Below are 20,174 nucleotides of genomic sequence, written 5' to 3' on the forward strand. Positions count from 1 at the left end.
TAGTTGAAAGCCGCCGCTAAGCTGTTTCCAACACATTTCTTAGAGCTAGTGTTGTGTGACGATTCAGCCTGCTCTAAGGAATCAAACTACAGGGTGCACACATACATGGATGTAAGCAAGCGGCAGCTGATTGGTAAAAAGTGGTCGCATTGGGTGTCTAATGACGCAGGGGGTTCACTCCATGTCAGCTCAGACGTCCTAATCGACGAGGTTGCATCAAAAGCTGAAATTATAGTTGAGGGAATATATAGCATTGCATTCCTCACATGTACAATGTGGCATCGTTCACCCTATTCCCATGACGTGGAGCCCGTTTAGGTCGTGTAGCCAGAATGCAAAGCCCACAACTGGAAGTAGGCTTCCTTAGGTCAGAGGGGGCCGAGATCGATTCTGCTTTTGGCGTTTCCTCGGAACTGAATTTTCAGCGAACAGCGTTCCACCCGAAAGAACCGATATAGTTCGTCACGTATCCCTGAACGTCACAAGGGCAACGTTTGTCGATTGCTAACTTGCTACAGCCAACTTGACAGCGCATTGAAGCATTATAGAACCCTTGAGATCGACTCTGGCATCGCTTTTGATACGGAAAAGTGCACGTGGGACGATGTGTTCAGGCTGCTTTCCGAGGCTAAGAGCCAGTATCAAGCCAAAGAGAAGGGCTTCCGGGGAGCTTTTGTTAGCATGGCACGAAAGGCTGGAGATCATGCGGATGCCATTAGTCCAGCATTCCAGTTGATACCAGATCAGTATGGTCTGGGGGTTTTACGAGCATCTTTGTGCTGGATGTTTGTTGTACGTTGATTGACATATGAGATGCATTACTTGCTGAGAGAGAGCATTTGCTTACAATGGCCTCGTATAGCTCCTGAAGACGGCAGCAAAGAAACGTATGAAAATTCTGAACGCGTTTGAAGATATACCAAGAATCATCACCGTCGCTGAATTGAAGAGGACTCATTTTCCACATGACATGGTCCTAAGAGATTTGGCCGATGGTTTGAACGATGCTGTAGTCGAGGCTTTGACAAGATTCATAGCATATTTGTTGCCGAAGCACCAAGGCAAGTCAGAGCACATGAAGTCCATAGCCTCATATCGCCCCAAAAAGTCCCTTCTCAGACGTCGGCGCTGATGCTCAAAGAACAAAATAGTGGCCAAGATCTTCCCAATCTTCTCAAAAGTGCCGTCGGGAGAAGATGTGGATGTTATGATCGAGAAGGTTGAAAATGCAGTCTTGCGTATGAAAGAGCGCTCAGATATTTTGTCGGAGGCCATCCTAGTTGATATGCACGAGAAAAATGAGAAACAGCACGAAAAGGTCCAAGCTGCGCTAAACATGAACCGTGCCACAGCGGCATCGACGTCCGCAGGTCTTCATGCCGTCAGCCGACAGGTCTCACAGATTGAGGATACTGTACAGCCCATGCCACAAAAGATGGAACTGCTGCAGAGCAGTATGGACGAGCTCAGAGAGGATATTGCTACGAGAGAGCGAGCCATCATCAATGGCATCTCAGCAATGGCTAATCGCGGTGCTCTGGACGCGCAGAACTGGATGTTGGGGATGCTCACTGAGCTCAGACTGAGCTTCGAGACGAAGCTGAACGCCGTGGAGCAGAAACAAGACAGGCTGTTGCTGGGTGCGGCGCAGCTGCTAGACCTGGAGAACCGCAGATCACGAACTCCCGGACTGCTTCAATCGGCCCAGCAGCCGCTTCTTGGACCTAAGGAGCTTTTGGCAGTTTTGGCAGTTCCTTTCGAGGCAACTTCACGAGACTTGGAATATGTCGTTCGTCAGGGTCTCCATTTAAATCCATCTGAACAAGGTCAAGCCCAGTGGCTTATGAAGATGGACCGCTTCTGGACGTGGTTTTCATCCACGGATTCTGACATGTTATTTGCTGATGGGGGTCTTATGGACCCTTCTCAGCATCAGCTCAGAATCTCCAGCTTATCCGTCGTGTGTGCGACCATCGCGGCAACTATTGCACATACAAATTCGGATGCCATCGCTCTACATTATTTCTGCGCCCAGCACGTGTCCTCGAACGACACAATGAGCGGACCGCAAGGACTCATGAGATGTCTTACTGCTAGGCTACTTGTGGAGTTGCAAGGTAAGTACGGCGCTCTCCCCAACCTCGACTTCCTGGACGCCATCTCGATTCAAAACCTCCAGCATCACGATGTGGGACAGCTCTGCGACCTCTTCTGCAGTCTACTGATGCAGATCCACCCAAATGCTACGGTCTACTGCATAATAGACGGTATATGCTGGTTTGAAAGGCTGGAAATGCTAGAGGATTTGTTTAAAGTTATGCAGAGCATCTGTGGCATGGTCGATGATCCGGGCCGAAGGGTTACGCTGAAGGTCTTGCTCACGAGTCCCTTTAGGTCGAGGCATATTGCCCAAGGCGTACCCATGCACAGGAGGATTATATTGCAGGCTGATTCGCCCTTGCTTGCTGGTACACTACAGACGATGCCTTTTGGAGGTTCTGACTTGGGCCTTATGGTCCAACAACAGAGGCACCGCACCCGGTTTCAGGAAGAGGAATGGACGATTGAGGACTATAAATAGAAGCATGCAAGATTCAATAGGGTGAAAGAGACTGCGGCGTAGTAAATTGTGCTTTGACTCCAAAGCAAGTATAGCACGTCTTCAAGGATAATCAAGGGTCCATTCAGTGCTTATTTCATTACTTTTGAACCTTTCACAATCTTTGCCAAATGTGACCGTAAATGAGGGACTCACCACGTTGCTGCCGCTGGGCACAAGTCACTTGTATTTAACACGAAGTGCGGTTTTAAGTTGCATTCATAAAGTCATGAATTACTTGCATCACATATTGCAGCGTTATCAGGTCTGTAATTTCCAGACGACGTTAGTCATAGCAGCGCTGTAAAAGAGGCCAACCCTAATGATGTCTCGCGTCATCGAACGGGATCGCGTGAATTGAGAAAACATACATTGGGCTGCATGAGGGGAAACCCTTTATAAGATCTGAAGCGCCATGTGGTCTACAGGGTAGGCTTGGTGGGATTGAGGTTGTTCACATGGCCGACTATTGAACAACAGTGATACAAGATGTTGGGTCGTTGACGGTGAACTTTAAATGATAGCACCCCAAGCAGTCTTGAATCACACAGAGAGCGTCTTGATAAGCAAGAGCTCCGTCAAACCGGCAGTGGCTATTATGCCATCAAGCCCAGTTCGCCGAGCGCCTTTTTCGCCACGCCCTCCAAGAACTTTCTAGTCTCGCCCGGCGTGTATTCCACCTCAAACGCGAAATTCTGGCCCACAAGTGTACCATCCATGTAGATGGTGAAAGCTGATTGTCGACTGGGATCCGAAGTGATGACGCCGCGGAGGTGAATGTTACGTATGTCGCACAGCTGAGATGCTGCAGTAACGAGCTCGTCCAGAGTCTTATAGGTGGCTGTCTCGATTGCCTTGACCGCATCGAGGCCAGCTTCCGCCAACTTGAAGACGGCGGTGTTGTTCTTGGCTACCTCCAACGCGCCTTCGGCGGTCGCGACTGCGAGACCCGTCGCGCTGTTCTTTAGCTGCTGGAGTTGGATGCGTAGCTTTGCCGACTCTTTCTCCTGTTCGGCGGCATATGTGTCATAGAGACGCTTGGCGTCGTTCACCATCTCGTTGGCTATTCTCTCGGCCTCGGCCACATCGCCCTTGAGCGCTGCCTCTGCAGCTTGCAATGCTTTGGCAGCGTTGGCCAGTTGGTCCTTGGCTTGTTGCACCGCCAGCGCAATCTTGCGGATCACAGTGTCCACGAGCTCGCTTGCCCGATACCAGGCCTGTTTGGCAGATTCAAAAATGTCGGAGCGCATGATGTTGATGATGGCAGAAATGACACCCTCAGCAACAGCGAGGCCAATCTTGGCGCCAACATACTGCACACCCAATGCGCCGAGCTGGAAGTTCTGTGGCCTCACTGTCATTAAGTTGCCCATCAACGATAGCCTGTTTCACTTACAATATCAAGTGCGAGCGCCTTTTGAAGCCAATTGAGCCCTTCCTTACGCCTTTCCAGTTCATCCATCTCTCTCTTCAGGCTGTTGACATCGTCTGTGAACATATTAGTCACGCTTTCCCACTGAGCAGCACGAGTGGCCTTGAACCTACTACTTGCACGTTGCACATCGTTTCTTCCGCGCTCTAAGGATGCCTCAGTGTCTCCGAACTGGGACATGAACGCCCGCTTTCTCTGCTCGCTTTCTGAGACAGTCTGGTTGCGCTCCGCAGCACCATTACTTTCCTGGTTATTTACCTCCGTCTCCTTCGCGTTGAAGTTTATCCTGTTTTCCTCTACCTCACGGCCTCGCTTCGTGCGAGTATTTTCAATCTTGGATGTGCCCTCGTCGTTAGCCTTGTTGATTTTGTCGCGCCTCTCATCCTTGCCCTGCTTCGTTTGACGCTCGAGCTCATCAAGCTGCCTGTCCAGCGCATCATTTTCTGCCTCATACGCAGCTCTGGCTGCCTTGAGCTTCTTCTGCGCCTCCTCTACCTGCTCCTTGTACCTACGCTCGGCGTCCGCTACCGCTTCCTTGGCACTGTCAAGCTTCTTCTGGATTGCTTCATGCGTGGCCTTGAGCGCCTTGTGCAGGCTTTCCGCGATCTGTTGAATGATTGTCTGCTGGAAATCGGCCGAGATGACGAAGTCCGTGGATCCAGGGTTATCAATTGCCTTCTGGTTGACCATCTCGGCATGTACCTTGAGCCTGAGCAGGTCGGTCCAGGTGACCTCAAAGTCAAAGTAGAACTTGGGTGTCGGACAGATCTGCATATGCACGTCGATGGCAGCCCTGATATTGAAAATTTCCACGAAGCCCTTGAGGATGAACTTCTGTTCTTCCCAACCCAGATTCATGTCAAGCACGGCGAATGTGCCAGATTTTCCGGTAATCACCGCATCGCCGCCGACACTCAGAGGACCCAACTTGAATGTCTGGATCCAGGCCTTGAGTTTGAAGCCCTCCGTAGTAAGCGAGCAATCCATGCCAGCCTCATGATCGAATATGACGATGGTGCCCTTCATTCGGAAGCCGGCAGGATAGAAGTTGCCGCCAAACGATGCCCCCATGCTGCCGTAGATCAAAACGTCTCTAAACTCGAAGATTTTGACATCGGAGAGCGGGATTTCTCTCTCCATGGCGGCGGCCACGAACCTGATAATCTCTGTATAGCTCATAAGAGGTGATTTCACCTCGATCAGCATATCCTTCGGATTCTCGCATACGAAGAGCTTCAGAGAATATGGGTCGTCTACTCTACCATCCAGGTAGAAACCCCCTCCTAGTCCTGCTCCAATTGGCAGACCGGTTGATGCTAGTTGCACCCAGTTGAAGTTCAATTGAATCGCGAGTTCAGGCCCTGATACAGATCATATTAGCTCTGTCGGGTTGCGGTAGCCTATATCTGCCCATACCTATGGTGAATCGCTTGCTCAGACCGAACGGATCATTGATGTCGCCCCTGAATACACTACAGTAGTTCTTAGCCTCTTATAAGCAAGTTTCAGAATAACACTGAGCCTACAGTGATCCAGATGCCCCAATCGGGTCTGCTTCCAAGTTGAGGGCGAACTCGTAGGCTGGGTTCCTGTCGTCGACCTTGACTAGGAAGGCACCAATAAATGCGAAGGAGAACCCCTTCTGTCCTCTTTTGAGATCTAGTTGAAAGCGCTTCGACGTGAATCTGGGGCCCAGTTCAATCTTGGGCAGTATTATCAGCTGAAGCAATTATTGGCAACGAACACGTACTTACATTCATCGAGGAGGGCAAGAAGACAGAGATCGATGGGAATTTGGACCCCTTGACCCAGCCTACACTGACATATGTGTCGTCTCCAGGTGCGGGCTTTTTCACCTTGCCTTTAACCTCCATCAAAGGCACTGCTTGAAGTCTCGCACAAATGAAGAATCCTGCGTTTCCGTCAGCTTCTGTAAATATGAATGGTATGAAATATCAGGTCCAGCGATACCTTTGCGGATTGTATAGCCATTAGTGTTGAGGCTGTAGTCGGGCTGGTCGATGCTCGATGCAACCAGGGACACTGATTTCAGGCTGAGATCGACGTCTGAGTCCGCGACTATACCTGGCACCAACTTGCTGAGTGAGAGGTCTCCATTGTAAGTCCCACATAGGACCCAGAACATCTTGTCGGCCTGCTTCCCAACCACAAGCGTGGCTTGGAGAGTGTGTGGACTTTTCCCTTCCTTGACAGCATCGCCGTTCAAAAGCACCTCGCCAGTGACGTGTAGCCCACCAGTCCATCCTTTACTGGGAGTCTGCGGTGCTTTGAACTGGACATCATCACCAGTTCCCGAGCTGGGCTGGGCTGCCACGGGCTGCGAGGGCTTCTTCTCTTCGCCCTGGCCCTCTGGATGTTCAGCCTCCTCAGACGCATTGCCCCCGGTGCTAGCTCGGCCTACAAGAAGCGTAAGAGATGCATTATTAATGACGATCAGGCCATCATCAATTTCCCACTTATCGACTGACGCGCGAATGGCCACTCCGGATTTCGTGATTGTGATCTTCGCGTCGAATAGCTGGCGGCCGTTGATTGTCAAAGAACCTTGTAGAACGAACGCAGCCTTGGAGACTCTAACAGTGAGCTGTTCACATGTTATGTCGTGATCGCTATCCTTGAGATCTTGGCTATACATATCAGAGAAAATGCGCTTAATATCGTTCCAGGTCAATCTCTCTATCGTACCCTGGAAATACGAAAGATCTTACGAGAGTCAGTGAAGCCGTATTATCGTGGTGTACAGTCTCAGCTTACCAGGCCGCCCTTTGTAAATCGCTCCTGAAAGATCAATGAGTTTACCACCGGTGCTTCGCCATCTGGCGCTAGCAGTGATGGAGAGAAGTGATTCCGCGGGTGATGCCATAATACCCTCTTGACTGGTGTCACTCGAAGAGGGCAGCTTCCCGGTCGCTGCCTCGCTTTTCTTGCTACTTCCCCCTATAGGGACTCGCAGTGTGAATAAGACACCCTCAAGCTGAAAGAAAAGTCAGAGACGTGCCCTCATTTCCGCCTCATTTACTTACACGTAGGGAGTCAGCTCCAAGTGCGCTATTCCAGGATCCATCACCGGGAAAAGTCATGTCCAATTGCATGACCTCGTCTCTCTCGTGTAAGGTTGCGCTGAAGTTGAGCCTGGTAGGCCCAGTAACACCTGGGAGCTCCAAAAGGAGTTCACCAAAGAACCCAAACGAGATCCCATCTGATCGTGGGGGCACGCCAGCGGGCGGAAGCCGAGGCGTTGAGATATCAGTTTGACCACCAATCTTCAACCTGACGCCCAGTGAGACGACAGTAAGCAGTTGAATGACGGGCGGAAACGGAGTCATGAGACCATCCAACGAGCCGCTGAGCTCCAAGCCATTGGCTGTGTAGCTATTGTCAGGCATGGGCGTCACTCCTAGGAAAGCGGAAAGCCTCAATGTCGGTTTGGCGCCATCGCCCAGGAAATGTTTGAAGACGGAGAAGATCTCATCCAGGGCACCGTTCATAACAACGCTGGTCCTGAAGTACAGGCCGGCGGGTTCCGCAAAGATATCTTTGGAGCGGAACTCGATCGCAGACTTTTCGAAAGTGACAGCATTGAAGGCCGATGACGAGAGCGAAGGAAACAGTGACCCTATGGCCACGGATTCGTCGACTTCGTACTTCCAGAACTCCCGCTGCTGTCCAGGCGGTAGCCGTTCTCGGCGGCCCGTGACCTTCTCAAAGACAGGGTCGGCCCAAAAGCCTTCCCAGCTTCTAAATTTCGGTGCATCATCTTTTAGCAGTTCGGCCTCTCGTTCGCTAAGTTCGACTGGAGGCACTGTCTGTTTCGTTGGGATCTGGTCGGCGGCTGATGGAGCAGTGGAAGGGGCTGGGGCTGGGGCTTGGGGCTGTTTGCCACGTTGGACCCTAGCAAAGATGGGATCGTTCCAAAAGTCCTGGGATGCCATCTTGGTTGCATGAGAACAGTAGTTTTTCTTTTAAATATGACTACAGAGGAAATACGTCTCTCGAGTGCTGGTGGGAGCGGGCGTCTTATAGAAGATCTATCGGAATGCTACAGACATTGAGGCTTATGCAGTCCTATCACATCGAGCCAAAGTAAATATCTTCTTGGCATCGATCTACACTGCACTGTTCACTATCAAGCGGAGCATGTGGGCTGGTCTAGACCATTTTTATTCTGAGCTAACGAAAGACTCTCTCCAGGGCAAGCAATCTCCTGCTGTTTCCAAGATAACAGTGGTGGACTTCCACATGAATGCCTCCTAATGGACTAGAAGGTCTTCAAGTAGTCCCCAACGAAGCGCGAGGCAATGTCTTCAATCTTGTCAGCCGGATATCCAAGACCGGTGATAACGTCAACGGCCTTGCCACCAGCCTGCTTGATGAAGTTTTCCACAAAACGGTGCTATATGATATCAGTTGGGGGAATCATCTCAAGGTATTATTGCGGAAAAAGTACCTGGTAAGGCTTGTTGTTCTTATCGTGATACACGAGGAATCGCTTGGAACCATCCTTCTGCTGACCATATTGCCAGGCATCATCGATGACAAGGGTGTACTTCTCGTCACCCTGTGACTTTGCGGCAAGTTCGTTCAGCTTGCTGGCTTGAACAAACACCAAGTCTTCACCGTCTATGCGGCTGAGTCAGTCTCACACATACAGCAGAAAGGACTGAGGAACAATAGACCTACTTCCAGACTTGTTGGTGTACTTGCTCACATAGTAGTCCTCTGAGCGATCCTTGAAAGATTGGGACCACTTGACGGCGACCTTGCGACCACCAGCCTCACTGAGCGTGTCAGCGGGAATAAAGACCTTGTCGCCCTTCTCGACGCCCATTATGATTGATGTTTCTGGTGGAAAATATTGAATGCTGACTTGCAAAGCCTCTTCTGGAGATGTGTTTGGTTTGTGATTGAATGATGATTGCTGCTGATGGGATTACTTGACCTGCCTACATTTGAGAGCGCCTTTTATACACGCGATCCTCTTCACATGATCACACAGTATCTATTGGATATTGTCAGGATTTGGGAGGTTGCAGGTGGAGTGGATAGGCAAATGCAGCAATGGCGCAGCGTTGGTATGGAGTGCATTCCGGCGTAGGAGATCACATTCCAAGCAGCGGTCCACTCGTGCGGAAGCAGTGCCGGTGATACTAGCAACAATAATCCCTGACAGAATTGAGATATTCAACAAGTTCACAGCTGAAGGCAACTTAGCCAAACGATAGTTCCTTTTGCCAGCGGCAATATGCTGAGCTGTGAATATTCTAGACTCTGTCGCATCGGGAACAGCTGACCTTCACAACTTCATGGGCGTCGTCATTCCCAAGTGTGGCGTCTAGGCCTTGGGGAAGAATCGTCGTATAATGGCTTGCTGAAAACCTGTGCGCTATTCCGTACCTGGGCATGCGGGGGCGGGACTAACCGAGCCTATGGTCCAGGCACCCCTATTCTCTACCTTTCAGTGCCTTTCCAGGGTCGCCCTAAAGTAGCGCTGCCTCTAGTGCCGAGCTGAATGCTGCAAAAGATCCAGGCCGAGATTCGAAGACGGTGAACTTGGCCGGCGACCGCGCGGATCGAGGCGTTCGGTAGGACTGGGTATGGCCTAACCTATGCTGATTACGGATTCTTCTCATGCCTCGATTGGGTGTAATATGCTGGCCAGTAAGTTCGGAAATGGAAAGAATCTGCGCACGCTAGGAAGAGTCTACGCTTGCCCTTGTGGCACCTCTTGCAACCTTTTATCAATATTGTGCTCACTATCATGGGATGCAACCGGGAAATGCAACCAGAAGGTAGACTGTTCCAGTTAAAGAATTACAGTGTCTCAGGTATCAATATTACGCACCAATTCATTATCTACTGCATTGAAGGACCAAGAGGCAACTTTAACCGTGAAAGTCATCCTCATTGTCCTGACGATTCAACAAGACCGCCGTATCCGTCATTTATACTTGGCTAGACGAGAGCTTCACAAGGCGGCCAGTGCCACTTTGGGCCCCTGGCGAGTCAGCCGAGCACCCTCTGGGCTTCGTTCGTGTCACGGTGGCGGTCTGTTCACTCAACATCCATGATCCATGTATTCCAACCTGTCAACCAATCTGAAATTCTCATGATGAGACCATCAGCTAAGCCTCAATGCTTCTGGGCTCCGCAACCTGTAGTGCTGGCCTAAGCCGTGGTTTGACTAACTGTCGACGAATGGGGAAGACGCTTGTGCTATCTTGCTTAAAAGTCCGCCCAAGCTTCTCTACCATCTTGTCTAGATCGTCTAAGTAGAGTCTCTCGTCGAGTAAGTTACACGAGTGCGAGCGGGATGTATGAAGGTCCAGGCAAATATGATAGGGGGCCCCGCTCCGAACTTTGTTTGAATCCAGCTGGTGCTGAATACTGAACAGGGGAGAAGTCGGAGGCGAGCACATCTTCGGGCGAGATCACTGGTCGATCGGGCGCCACCAAAACTATACTCATTCCAGGACCAGGTGAATCGTAGCTGGGTGGTAAGGATTATCCACCCCAAATGCTTGAGTGCGGCTCCATGGCCACACTACGGGCGATAATAAACAAGACAAATTATGATACGCGGGGTCAAGAATGACTGTTCAACAAGTGGAAAGCCTGACCCGGGAATGTATGCTATAGAGACCCTGCTCCATCTTCGGGGTGCCATGATTATCATTCTGTGGCACGTCTTCAGGAACAATAGACGGTCTTTTCGGTGTGCGGACATTCCAAATATGATTGACATAGAAATCAGCATGCTGTCTCTTCACGAACGGTGATGGTGGAATATGTGGCTGGACAAGTGGTGGTACAAGAATATTCAGCTCAAGTTCCCTAGGAGTTTGGTCCGAAATTGTCTGTGGTCCTTGCATAAGAATAATGGCTAGCAACGTTCTGCGCCATTTCAGGCCTTGGAAAGTTATTTTCTTATCAGATTCTAAATTGCTTGTATCCGATTCTCCGCCAAACCGGAGGACGAGATTTGTGTCTTTATCAGGTCTTCTAAAGCTTGAATAAAAGCTGCCATCATATAAGCGCTGGAAACTGAAGGACCGGATTATTGAAATGGATATGAATTTTGTTCCGCTGTGGTGATCTGACTGATCCTGCTAGCGCGTCAGGCGGACAGGTTAGATATTTCATTGACAGCCTAATGTAGCATAGATAGTCATCACGATGCCGTGGGAGATTAAAGTACATTTCTCTATAATTCTTGGAATCGAATGCCCTAGTGGAATAACGAGCAACTCAGGGGCTTCGGACAGATCTTGCAGGCCATGGGGGTGCATATCGGTACGAGGGAGAAGTGATCGTCCAAGTAAGGGTAAAAACGACTTCTGGAGTTCACAGATGTGAATATTATGGTTCAAAGAAGGAATGATAAGCGAGCGGAACGAGAATAGGACTAGACGCGAAATATTGCTTCATATAATCATATCAAATTTATGGCACATCGTCCAACCATTTGAACTACAGGGATTGCTACTGTCGAGTCAACGATGGAATCAAAGGTTTTTACTGCATATATAAGTACTGTATTTATTAGCTGACCAATGGGCGTTTGGTTTAGGGGTATAATGTTCGCTTCGCACTTTATAAGCTTGCATGCGAAAGGTCGCCGGTTCGATTCCGGCATCGTCCATTGTTTTGATTTTGTCTTTTTAGCGGGCCGTCACATCTAGCCTCGAGGGCTCCATTGATCACAGTCCATCAGAGTCTGTAGATTTGGCGGCGTCATTTTGCGAGGGGCTGTACGTCAACTTTTTCTGCCTAAGTAATGGTGATTGCGGTCAGTCATTTTGAGCTCTTGTACGGCTGGCGCTTACTCATGTTCAGTCTTCACGTACGGAGTATCACGTTTGACCTAATTCAAATTGTGAATCAACTTTGATCAGATGGAGGGCGATGACTTGACGTAAGTTAACTATGACAACATCTGGCAATGGTATACTATGTGCTCAGGTGACGGCTTATGCATAACAAGGCGAGCGTTGTTACTGGCCTCAAACTGAATATTAATGAAGCCAGCCTTCAGGGTTTGAACGCCAACATGCGTTGCCTCACCTCCAGTATGCGACAAGACGGCATTGGTAATATTTAGTCGAAGTCCTATGTTTCGAATCGTTGGATTAAATTTCATATTCGTGGCGATTCTTGTTGTTCCCTTGATATTGCTTGTTATCTGAATCGTACTTGGCGGGCAGCTGTGTACGAAGTTCAGCGTGTAACTCAAGATGAGCATTGTTCATTTAAACACCAATGAGCGATTTTGATGCACATCCAACTCATTTTACTCAACCACTGAACGGGTCAACATATTGTTCGGGAAGCTTGGTTCAAATCTCTTCGCCTGACAGATGGCTTTGGGAAGATATTCTTTTGGGGGAAGTCGAGACAAAGGGTCAGACCGGAAGGTCGAATGTCAACACAATTGAGGTCGTAGTCGTGTTCTACGTGTTTCATTGGCTCGGAGGCATCACTGAAAAATCATTCCAGCCAGTACTGAGACTGTCCGAAAAGTGCTCTCTGCGGCGTTGAACTTTGCCGGATACCCGTGATGTGGATAACGTTCTCGAAGGATTAATACCAAGAAGTAGGAGGCGACCACTCCGGGCTGAGAATGAATGCAAAAATGTGGGTATCAAGGTGTTAGGCTGACGGATTATTCTGGTGCCTACACATTTCGCACCTCATCCCGCACGCTTATAACCAGTAAGCGCTGGTGCTCCACCTTCAACCTTGTCATCGAGGGCCGCGAACCGTCTTGGCTGCTTCCTATCAGCCCATGAAGTCTTAGAATTCTGCACTCGTGTTACCCACGATTATCATAAAGCAGGACAACACCCACAGATATTTCAAGTCGCCATATAAATGGGTTTGTGTCCCATCTACAGCATTTCCGTGGCAACTCTGTAAATTCAAACATCGCCATCGCATTCCCAGACCTAATAATGGCTGTTTATGATACCGTAACCACGATTTTCGAGCCAGACCCGACTTGTTTTGAGCCTTCGAACTTATGGCTTTCGTCTATACCATGTAGCACAGAGTATCCTGCCTTCGAATCAAAACCTGACATCACATTGACTTCTCTCACTTGTCCCATTACCTTGCTCGGACCTCCACGTACCATTGGTATCGATGACTATTCATGCTATCCCTACAACATCTATACGACTGGGGGAACCGCATGGAGTGACTGTCCTATGAGCATGACTCCAGCGATGGAGACGACCAGCGAATGGCCGAATGGGATCAAGGTCGCAGAGACTTGGTGTTGCCCCTCGTAAGTGCTAATAACCAAGGTGGCTTAGTTTATTTTCTATCAGCCACAAATATTTCGTCTATTTATGAGCCTGACCAACTTCTTAGAGCATACGAATTCTCTTCAAACTTCAATCCAATTCCACTGACTGTCTCGGGTTCAACCTATTCTGTGAAGCTATACCCCGAGTATGCCTGTCGTGCAACCGCTGTTGAAGCACTTTCCGACCAAACAGTGACCCTCACAGTATCAACAGCACCTCTCATTACCACCGAAGTGTCGTGGAACGACGTTAGCATGATCCATGCAGAAGCAGCAAGGATTGGCAGGTACATCTACGAAGCCTCAGGGACGACATCTGAGTGTTTCAATAGATGTCCTTCTCTTTCTAACCCTCTCGTACTGCCAACTCCCACGCCAACGCCAACTCCAGTGCCAACAAACTCATATATCCCGCCTCCCTCGCACGCAACCACCCAATTCACTCCCGCTCCATCATGCCTGAGTGAATCCAACCTGTGGCTTGTCTCCACCAGCTGCCAGCTTCTGGAGGACCGCCAAATCATGACACCTCCTTGGCTCAAATGCACCATAGCAGAGTTTGGCGAGCCGGACGTATACAACGAAGCATGCTACAAGAGCGGCTCGGCCACGGCAGGTGACGATGGGACGACGTCTTTCTACGCGGGCTGCCCAGTAGGATATACTACCGCCTCAGAGTCCACATATCGCCCGTTCGACAGCACACGATATGGAAAAACCCCGCGGGCCACAATGTCTTACGATGTCGTCGCGAGCGTCGTGATGTGCTGCCCAGATGGAGACTACAGCTTCCAGTACAGCGACGTCCTGACAACCACGACCACGTATGACTACAGACAACATCTCGTGGACATGTACCCAATGCCCCTGTGTGTGGCCACAAGCGTAGAGACGCTTTCCGGCAAGGACGTCGAATTGACTCTCACCGTGGACTCGCGGGTATGGGACAAGAAAAGGAGGCAGGACGCGACGCCAGGTCCGGCAGTGACTACCCGGCCGTGGGACTACGAGAGCGCTCTACTATTCGCTCAGGCGGCACACGCCTCAGTGACGGTCTTCCATGGCACGTATTCGTGTCTGGAAAGCTGCGATAACTACTTCACCTACTCGTACAATAACACTGACCCCAACTATACCCCACCCAGTACGACATCCACGGCCGCGGGCTCGACGAACAGGGGCTCAACGATCGCAAGTTCAACAAGTGAAGCAGGGGAGGCGGGCGAGACTAGCCAGGGTAGTGATAGAGGCGCTGTAGGGGTTTCAGGGGCGCCTAATCTATCGGAATACACATTGTACGGGAATAATCGAGGAGCCACCGCTCTTTTGGTAGCGGTCTTTATAGTTCTCTGCCGGACCATATTGTAAAAGCTGGGATCGCTTGTCTAAAGAGCAAAGCCACCGTATTGTTATTAATCTGCCAAGATAATATTATTGAACCCGTATCAACCCTTGCCTACGCATTGATTCTTACAGCTTTTCCCTATGGGCCTCGTAAGCTAGATTAATGGCCCGGCCCGAGGCACTGCACTCAGTTTAATGGGTTCCCCGAGGATCCTTCCTGCCAGGATAATGACTCAAGTTTACCATTCCGTTCTGAACTTCCCTGCAATTAGTAGGTCTTCCACATAAAACCCGTCGCTTTAATAAGAATTTCAGTTGGCTATAGCTGGCTAAGTTGTCACAGAGCCGATCTCAAGAGCAAATAGTGACCAGTTTGCATGACCGGTCGACATTTTGGCCGGCAAAATTTCAAATTTTGGCACGATCTGTACCATCGTCCCCTTTTGTACGGGAAAATGTCGAATTCAAGGCATGGCTGGCACGCCATCATTACGGCAATTATTTGTGCCGATGATGTGTTCGTGGCCGCTTCGTCACATGGCTTGCCGATTATACCATGGCGTATTATAGCGAAGACAAATAAAGTTCAAAGGATTTCTTGTGGCTTGACTCGTTCCCTCTCAAGTCTAGAGCCAGTCTGGGGTGGCATGCAGCGGTGGAGCGTTTACCTTGGAGATGGAGAACACGTTACAGGGACATAGCTACGGTGCAATGATAATGTCCCCGGCGCCCGGACAATGCGTGGTAGGGTCTTACCGTTGCAACCTCCATCCGGGCTGCTCTCCTCTTTCTGGGAAACAGCGGGGCAGCCTTGGAGGGACAAGGTTTGTTGCCTTCCCTTCCTCCATGCTTGGACTTGGATCCGAGATGATGCTACATCTCCGCCGGGCTCATAACAATCCTTTGGTACCATGCTGACGAGGGTGTGTTCCAAGATTGAGGGTTAAGGAAAACCTCATTGGACACGCATCCGCGTCTCCTTTTTGGCTAGCAGCGCCGCCGGATTCAATCTTCGTGCCCAAAGTCCGTGACTGCCCGTCGATGAACTGCAAATTCCTGGAGGTGCCATCTAGGTATGAAATCAATTGAGTCCTGCTGACGATATGAAGGCGAGGCGGTCCTGAAGCTCAAGCAAATGTCAGTACTACTCCGTGGCCACGAACCTTTTCCGCCGCCATTGCATCCCTCATTCCATGGCTTCACTTCCAGATCCCCCACCGGGGTTAGATCTGACCGAGACGAACGTGCCGCGGTTTGTCGCCTCGACTTCTCTCACCTGGGCAATGGCAGTCGCGTGCGTTGGTATGCGATTTTGGGCTCGGAAGCTCACGAGAAGCGGCTTCTGGTGGGACGACTGGATCATCCTCACATCTATCGTAAGAAGGCCCCGCATCGTTGCATCTCACGAGAAAGACTGACAACGAGAAGATATGGACCGGCATATTCTTCTTCACCGCGACATGTTATAGTAAGCTCCCTGCCATACGATCCGTTACCGCACAAGACTAGCGAACGTTTCGAGTATTAGCTAACAGTGGCTAGTTGTTCCTAGAGGACTTGGCTTGCACATATGGGCTGCCCCTCCCGGTGCGATGAGAGCGTACTTTTTCGGCCTTTACATAGTTGAATTCGCCTATGTACTCGCTCTTTTCAGTGTGAAGTCGTCGATACTTGCCCTCTACTGGCGAATTTTCAGCGCGGATCGCAGAATCAGGTGGCCGTTAATGATTTTGTTCTCCATTTCCCTTACGTGGGCAGTTGCACTTGTGAGTAAATGCACAACACCTATTCTGTTCGCACGACAATGGAAATAAGTTGACCTTTTTGGTAGATTGTGGTGATCTTGTTACAATGTCAACCGATCAGCGCGTTCTGGGCCAGATTCGACGTCAATCCTCCCGACCCGTCGGAATACAATTGTGGCGTCAACCTACACCAGTTCTTTCTTGGGAACTCCATTCCCAACATCCTCACCGACATATCATTAATAGTTGTCCCAACTCCATTTATTTGGAAACTAAGCCTTCTCCACTCGCAGAAGATAGCCATCCTAGGCATCTTTGCTGTCGGCCTATTGTAAGTGCTTCGAAGAGCAGGTTTTGCCTTAGCATCCTCGACTAAAAAGTATTGTTTTCTGGATAGCGTGACTATTGTATCTGTGGTTCGACTCCACTTTATCCTAAATCTCGATTTCAAGAACCCCGATGTTATCTGGCTAGCGAGCCAAGAGATGAACTGGACCATCACGGAAATAAACGTTGCCGTAATCTGCGGTAAGTCCCCTTCCCTCCTTCGCTAGCCATCATTGTCCATGCACAGCATCACTAATGCCAGCCTTAGCATGCCTCCCGTCCCTCAAACCAATCCTGAACTTGATCCTGCGCGGCCGACTCCATAGCACACAATCTGCGAACAGCCAAGGTCTCCATGATTCATCCGCCAAAGATGGAAGCAGGATCGATTTAAGCAGAAAATGGAGCAGCAACCTCCTACTCAATCCCGCCGCCAAGGGAACCTCGAGTGTGTCCGTGAGCACATCGAAAGACATCCACAACGACACACACCCCTTCGCGAAACTAGCGGGCCACGAGCTCGAGACGTGGCAATACACAGAAACCACAAGTACAGGGTCTAAGACTTCGGGGACCGAGGTGGAAGGCGTTGAAGAGTCTGTTTCACATGGAATAATTGTGACCAAAACCATTCGGGTAAAAACTCAAGGTTGACTGCCAGCATTCCTGGCCATCATGTTGTGTTTCCTCGGAAGGAGCGCGTTGAAATGGGTGGCCAATTGGTAGAAAAATTCCGATTTGGTAGTCTAAATGACAACCATACTTCAAAATAGTCTAAGGTTTGAAAACTGTACTATGTATACTAATATACCAACCACAAGGTCCGTACCACGTATGGGGGGTTCCATCAACAATCAACGAATCGTCTTTGGGACCGTGTGCTGTTCTTCGGGGGGATGTTCTCCCTTACATTGTGCGCGAACAAAATGAACCGACACTAGCAGTCACACACCATTCGTTTCTTATCATCACCCGGAGAAGCCAACCTAGGCATCCCCCTGCATGGAAGGCTTTCTTTTCCATCACGTCTGAGAGCACTACTAACAGTCTCTAGTAGGTTGTGGGTGGAGATATCTATATTAAAAACTTGACCTAGGGGTGGGGTGGGAAACAGTGAAAACTTCAACATGTTGCTGGTGCTGATAAAGCTGCAGCCAACTTTGAAACATTTGAATACAAAAAATGCCCATAATGCTGTTCCATGAATCGTCGGCTGACAATCGCGACCAGCGGAATCTTTCCTACAGCAACCACCTAAGCCTATCTTATGCATCCTCTTTGGAAAAGTAACGGTAAGCGGCATTGGCGTAGAAAAGCGTCTCCATGGTCCCATAGACGGAGAGAAAGACGATGATGACGATTTTGGTCGTCCTGTTCGCACCCATGCGATCAAGCACGGATATACGACCTTCCTTCCTCGCTGAAGCTGTTTTTTCTGAGGCGGTGGCGGAGGCTTCGGCGCGGGATTTGGGATTCTCGCTGAGGTGGCGGAGCTGCGTTGCGGTAGGTGTGCGAAAAGGAAAGTGCTGGTGGAGGATGGGCCGATTCACACCGACACGATTCACATGCCCTCTTCTCGGTACCGTTGGGAGGAGCGAGGCGAACGGTGCTGATTTCTTGAACGCTATGGCTGAAGACATGGCTTGCTGGCTCATCGCCGCTTTATTATATTGTTACCAGGGTTCGGCTGCGAAAGTCTTGGTTGTCGCGCAGAAATGAATATGTGACCAGTGAAAGCGTTAGTCCAGGTGTTTTATTACATCTAAAGCAGATATGCACAATAGCCGAGTACCATGACAGGAGTGCACTATCCAGCGAAGATGAGGGATCCTAACGAAGTCGGTCGATGGTGACTATAATGAGATACGCGGCGTTTTGATATAACGAGGGCGATGTCAGCCGGGCGAACCGAAACCCGACCCTCACCAACAAAGGCTGACAGTGGCACATCACATGACTGTAACGGCCAGCCACTATAACAGAACCACTGAAAAGGCTAATGGCTACCTTTCTTCAATAAATGAATTGATCTTGTTCCCTCGATATCAGTCTGCGCGCCCATTCCTATCTCCTCACCATCTTTTGTATCCGATTCAGCAGCCCCAATGCCGTGCTCCTCGCCGTTCCTCCCATCACGTCTCATTTCAGAACCCCAATTTTGACACAATCTTTTCAGCCATGATTACGACCGCGCTTACCAACACCCGCACCTTCTGAGGCTTTTCTTGATCCTTAGCTGGCGTCTGCCCATGGAAGACCTGATTCAAAACGTCCTGGGCAGAGACCGTTGAGTTCCCAGCCTTGCCAAGGGGTCCGTAAAGACGGTCATTATCCCGCCATCCCTTCGATGCCTTAACCATGATCATATGCACATCTCCCGCCTCATTGCTGTTCAGGAGGTTCTCCAGGCCATGATACAGGGCGTCGTATATGGCTTTACAGAGTTTCTCCCGTTCCTGAGTCGTCCGCGCAACTGCGCTGAGCATCTCTTCCAGCTTTTTCCAGCTTGTCACCGAGGGCGTTTCCATGTATTCATACAGAAGTCCTTTGAAATATTTGTTGTACTGACTGGAGGGGAACGTTGTTTCCACGACAAAGGGAAAGCCGCCGATTAAAGCACAGGAGTCGCCCTTGCCTCCCTGTCTAATCCAGGCGTCAGCGGTCGCCCTATTGCGGCAGAACCGGGGGTTATGCGCTGCTTTGAGTAGAGTGAGCAGATCTTTCCAGGATAAACTGCCCCTTGCAGGTGTCTTGGTCTCCTCTAGGACAGATACCGCAGAACTCGGCCTGGGGGTTTCAGGAGGAGTAGTGGCTGTTCTGAGAGCAGTGCTTGGCGCTGAGGGTCTCGGTGTTACTGGACGTGACGGTGTTGCTGGACGTGAAGGTGTTGCTGGACGTGACGGTGTTGCTGGACGTGACGGTGTTGCTGGACGTGACGGTGTTGCTGGGCGCGGCTGAGGGGTAGGGGGAGGTCTGGTTACGTCCCAACCACCAGTTTGGATCATGTTAGGCGCCGTAGCTGTTCCTGATTCATTGGATGAACTTCCTTGACGGACGCTTGCCTGTTGCTGGAGGTTCGACCTGGAGGGTGCTCTAGCCTGAACTGACACGCCCGCGCCAGAGGCTTGAGCCATGAGCGGTCCGCTATTTGCGGTCGTACTGGTTCTTGAGGGTGTGCTTTTAGTGATAGCTGAGCTTGCTCGAGGAGTCGCGACCTTTTCTGACGGCACCCGTGGCTGATTCTTGTTAACAGATCCGGACATTATGGTAGTGCAACTTGGAGAAGGAGGAGAAACCAAAGTAGCAAATATAGAGGCAAAACGGAAGGTTTCGGCGAAAGTGATGATGCGATAGAATCCGTATCTTTGAGTTAGAAGCTGTTGGAGAGCTGCCGAAGACGAC

At 50.1% G+C, this 20,174-nt stretch overlaps 6 protein-coding genes across 6 annotated transcripts; 3 read left to right on the plus strand and 3 right to left on the minus strand.

The window, feature by feature from the left end:
- Nucleotides 1-332: 332 nt before the first annotated feature.
- On the plus strand, nt 333-2,581 carry J7T55_002645 (uncharacterized protein; the record flags this gene model as incomplete). Its single annotated transcript, XM_053137739.1, has 4 exons — nt 333-457; nt 519-792; nt 863-973; nt 1,142-2,581. 4 exons carry the CDS (start codon nt 333-335, stop codon nt 2,579-2,581), a joined length of 1,950 nt encoding a protein of 649 aa, XP_052998514.1.
- Nucleotides 2,582-3,195: 614 nt separating this feature from the next.
- J7T55_002646 (uncharacterized protein) lies at nt 3,196-7,984 on the minus strand (the record flags this gene model as incomplete). Its single annotated transcript, XM_053137740.1, has 9 exons — nt 3,196-3,942; nt 3,996-5,392; nt 5,448-5,503; nt 5,558-5,733; nt 5,786-5,943; nt 6,003-6,636; nt 6,807-6,874; nt 6,930-7,026; nt 7,076-7,984. 9 exons carry the CDS (start codon nt 7,982-7,984, stop codon nt 3,196-3,198), a joined length of 4,242 nt encoding a protein of 1,413 aa, XP_052998515.1.
- Nucleotides 7,985-8,310: 326 nt separating this feature from the next.
- On the minus strand, nt 8,311-8,880 carry J7T55_002647 (uncharacterized protein; the record flags this gene model as incomplete). The annotated part of the gene is made up of 3 exons (XM_053137741.1): nt 8,311-8,445; nt 8,500-8,672; nt 8,733-8,880. 3 exons carry the CDS (start codon nt 8,878-8,880, stop codon nt 8,311-8,313), a joined length of 456 nt encoding a protein of 151 aa, XP_052998516.1.
- Nucleotides 8,881-13,000: 4,120 nt separating this feature from the next.
- On the plus strand, nt 13,001-14,564 carry J7T55_002648 (uncharacterized protein; the record flags this gene model as incomplete). Its single annotated transcript, XM_053137742.1, has 3 exons — nt 13,001-13,335; nt 13,422-14,409; nt 14,502-14,564. 3 exons carry the CDS (start codon nt 13,001-13,003, stop codon nt 14,562-14,564), a joined length of 1,386 nt encoding a protein of 461 aa, XP_052998517.1.
- Nucleotides 14,565-15,893: 1,329 nt separating this feature from the next.
- Nucleotides 15,894-17,426, plus strand: J7T55_002649 (uncharacterized protein; the record flags this gene model as incomplete). Its single annotated transcript, XM_053137743.1, has 6 exons — nt 15,894-16,076; nt 16,129-16,168; nt 16,243-16,466; nt 16,532-16,776; nt 16,843-16,973; nt 17,041-17,426. The coding sequence occupies 6 exons, from the start codon at nt 15,894-15,896 to the stop codon at nt 17,424-17,426; spliced, it is 1,209 nt and encodes a 402-aa protein (XP_052998518.1).
- Nucleotides 17,427-18,037: 611 nt separating this feature from the next.
- Nucleotides 18,038-20,035, minus strand: J7T55_002650 (uncharacterized protein; the record flags this gene model as incomplete). The annotated part of the gene is made up of 5 exons (XM_053137744.1): nt 18,038-18,432; nt 18,533-18,602; nt 18,971-19,559; nt 19,633-19,745; nt 19,877-20,035. The coding sequence occupies 5 exons, from the start codon at nt 20,033-20,035 to the stop codon at nt 18,038-18,040; spliced, it is 1,326 nt and encodes a 441-aa protein (XP_052998519.1).
- Nucleotides 20,036-20,174: the final 139 nt, after the last annotated feature.

Source organism: Diaporthe amygdali (assembly GCF_026229845.1).
Source record: "Diaporthe amygdali strain CAA958 chromosome Unknown NODE_3_length_2959817_cov_65_330692, whole genome shotgun sequence".
NCBI lineage: Eukaryota > Fungi > Ascomycota > Sordariomycetes > Diaporthales > Diaporthaceae > Diaporthe > Diaporthe amygdali.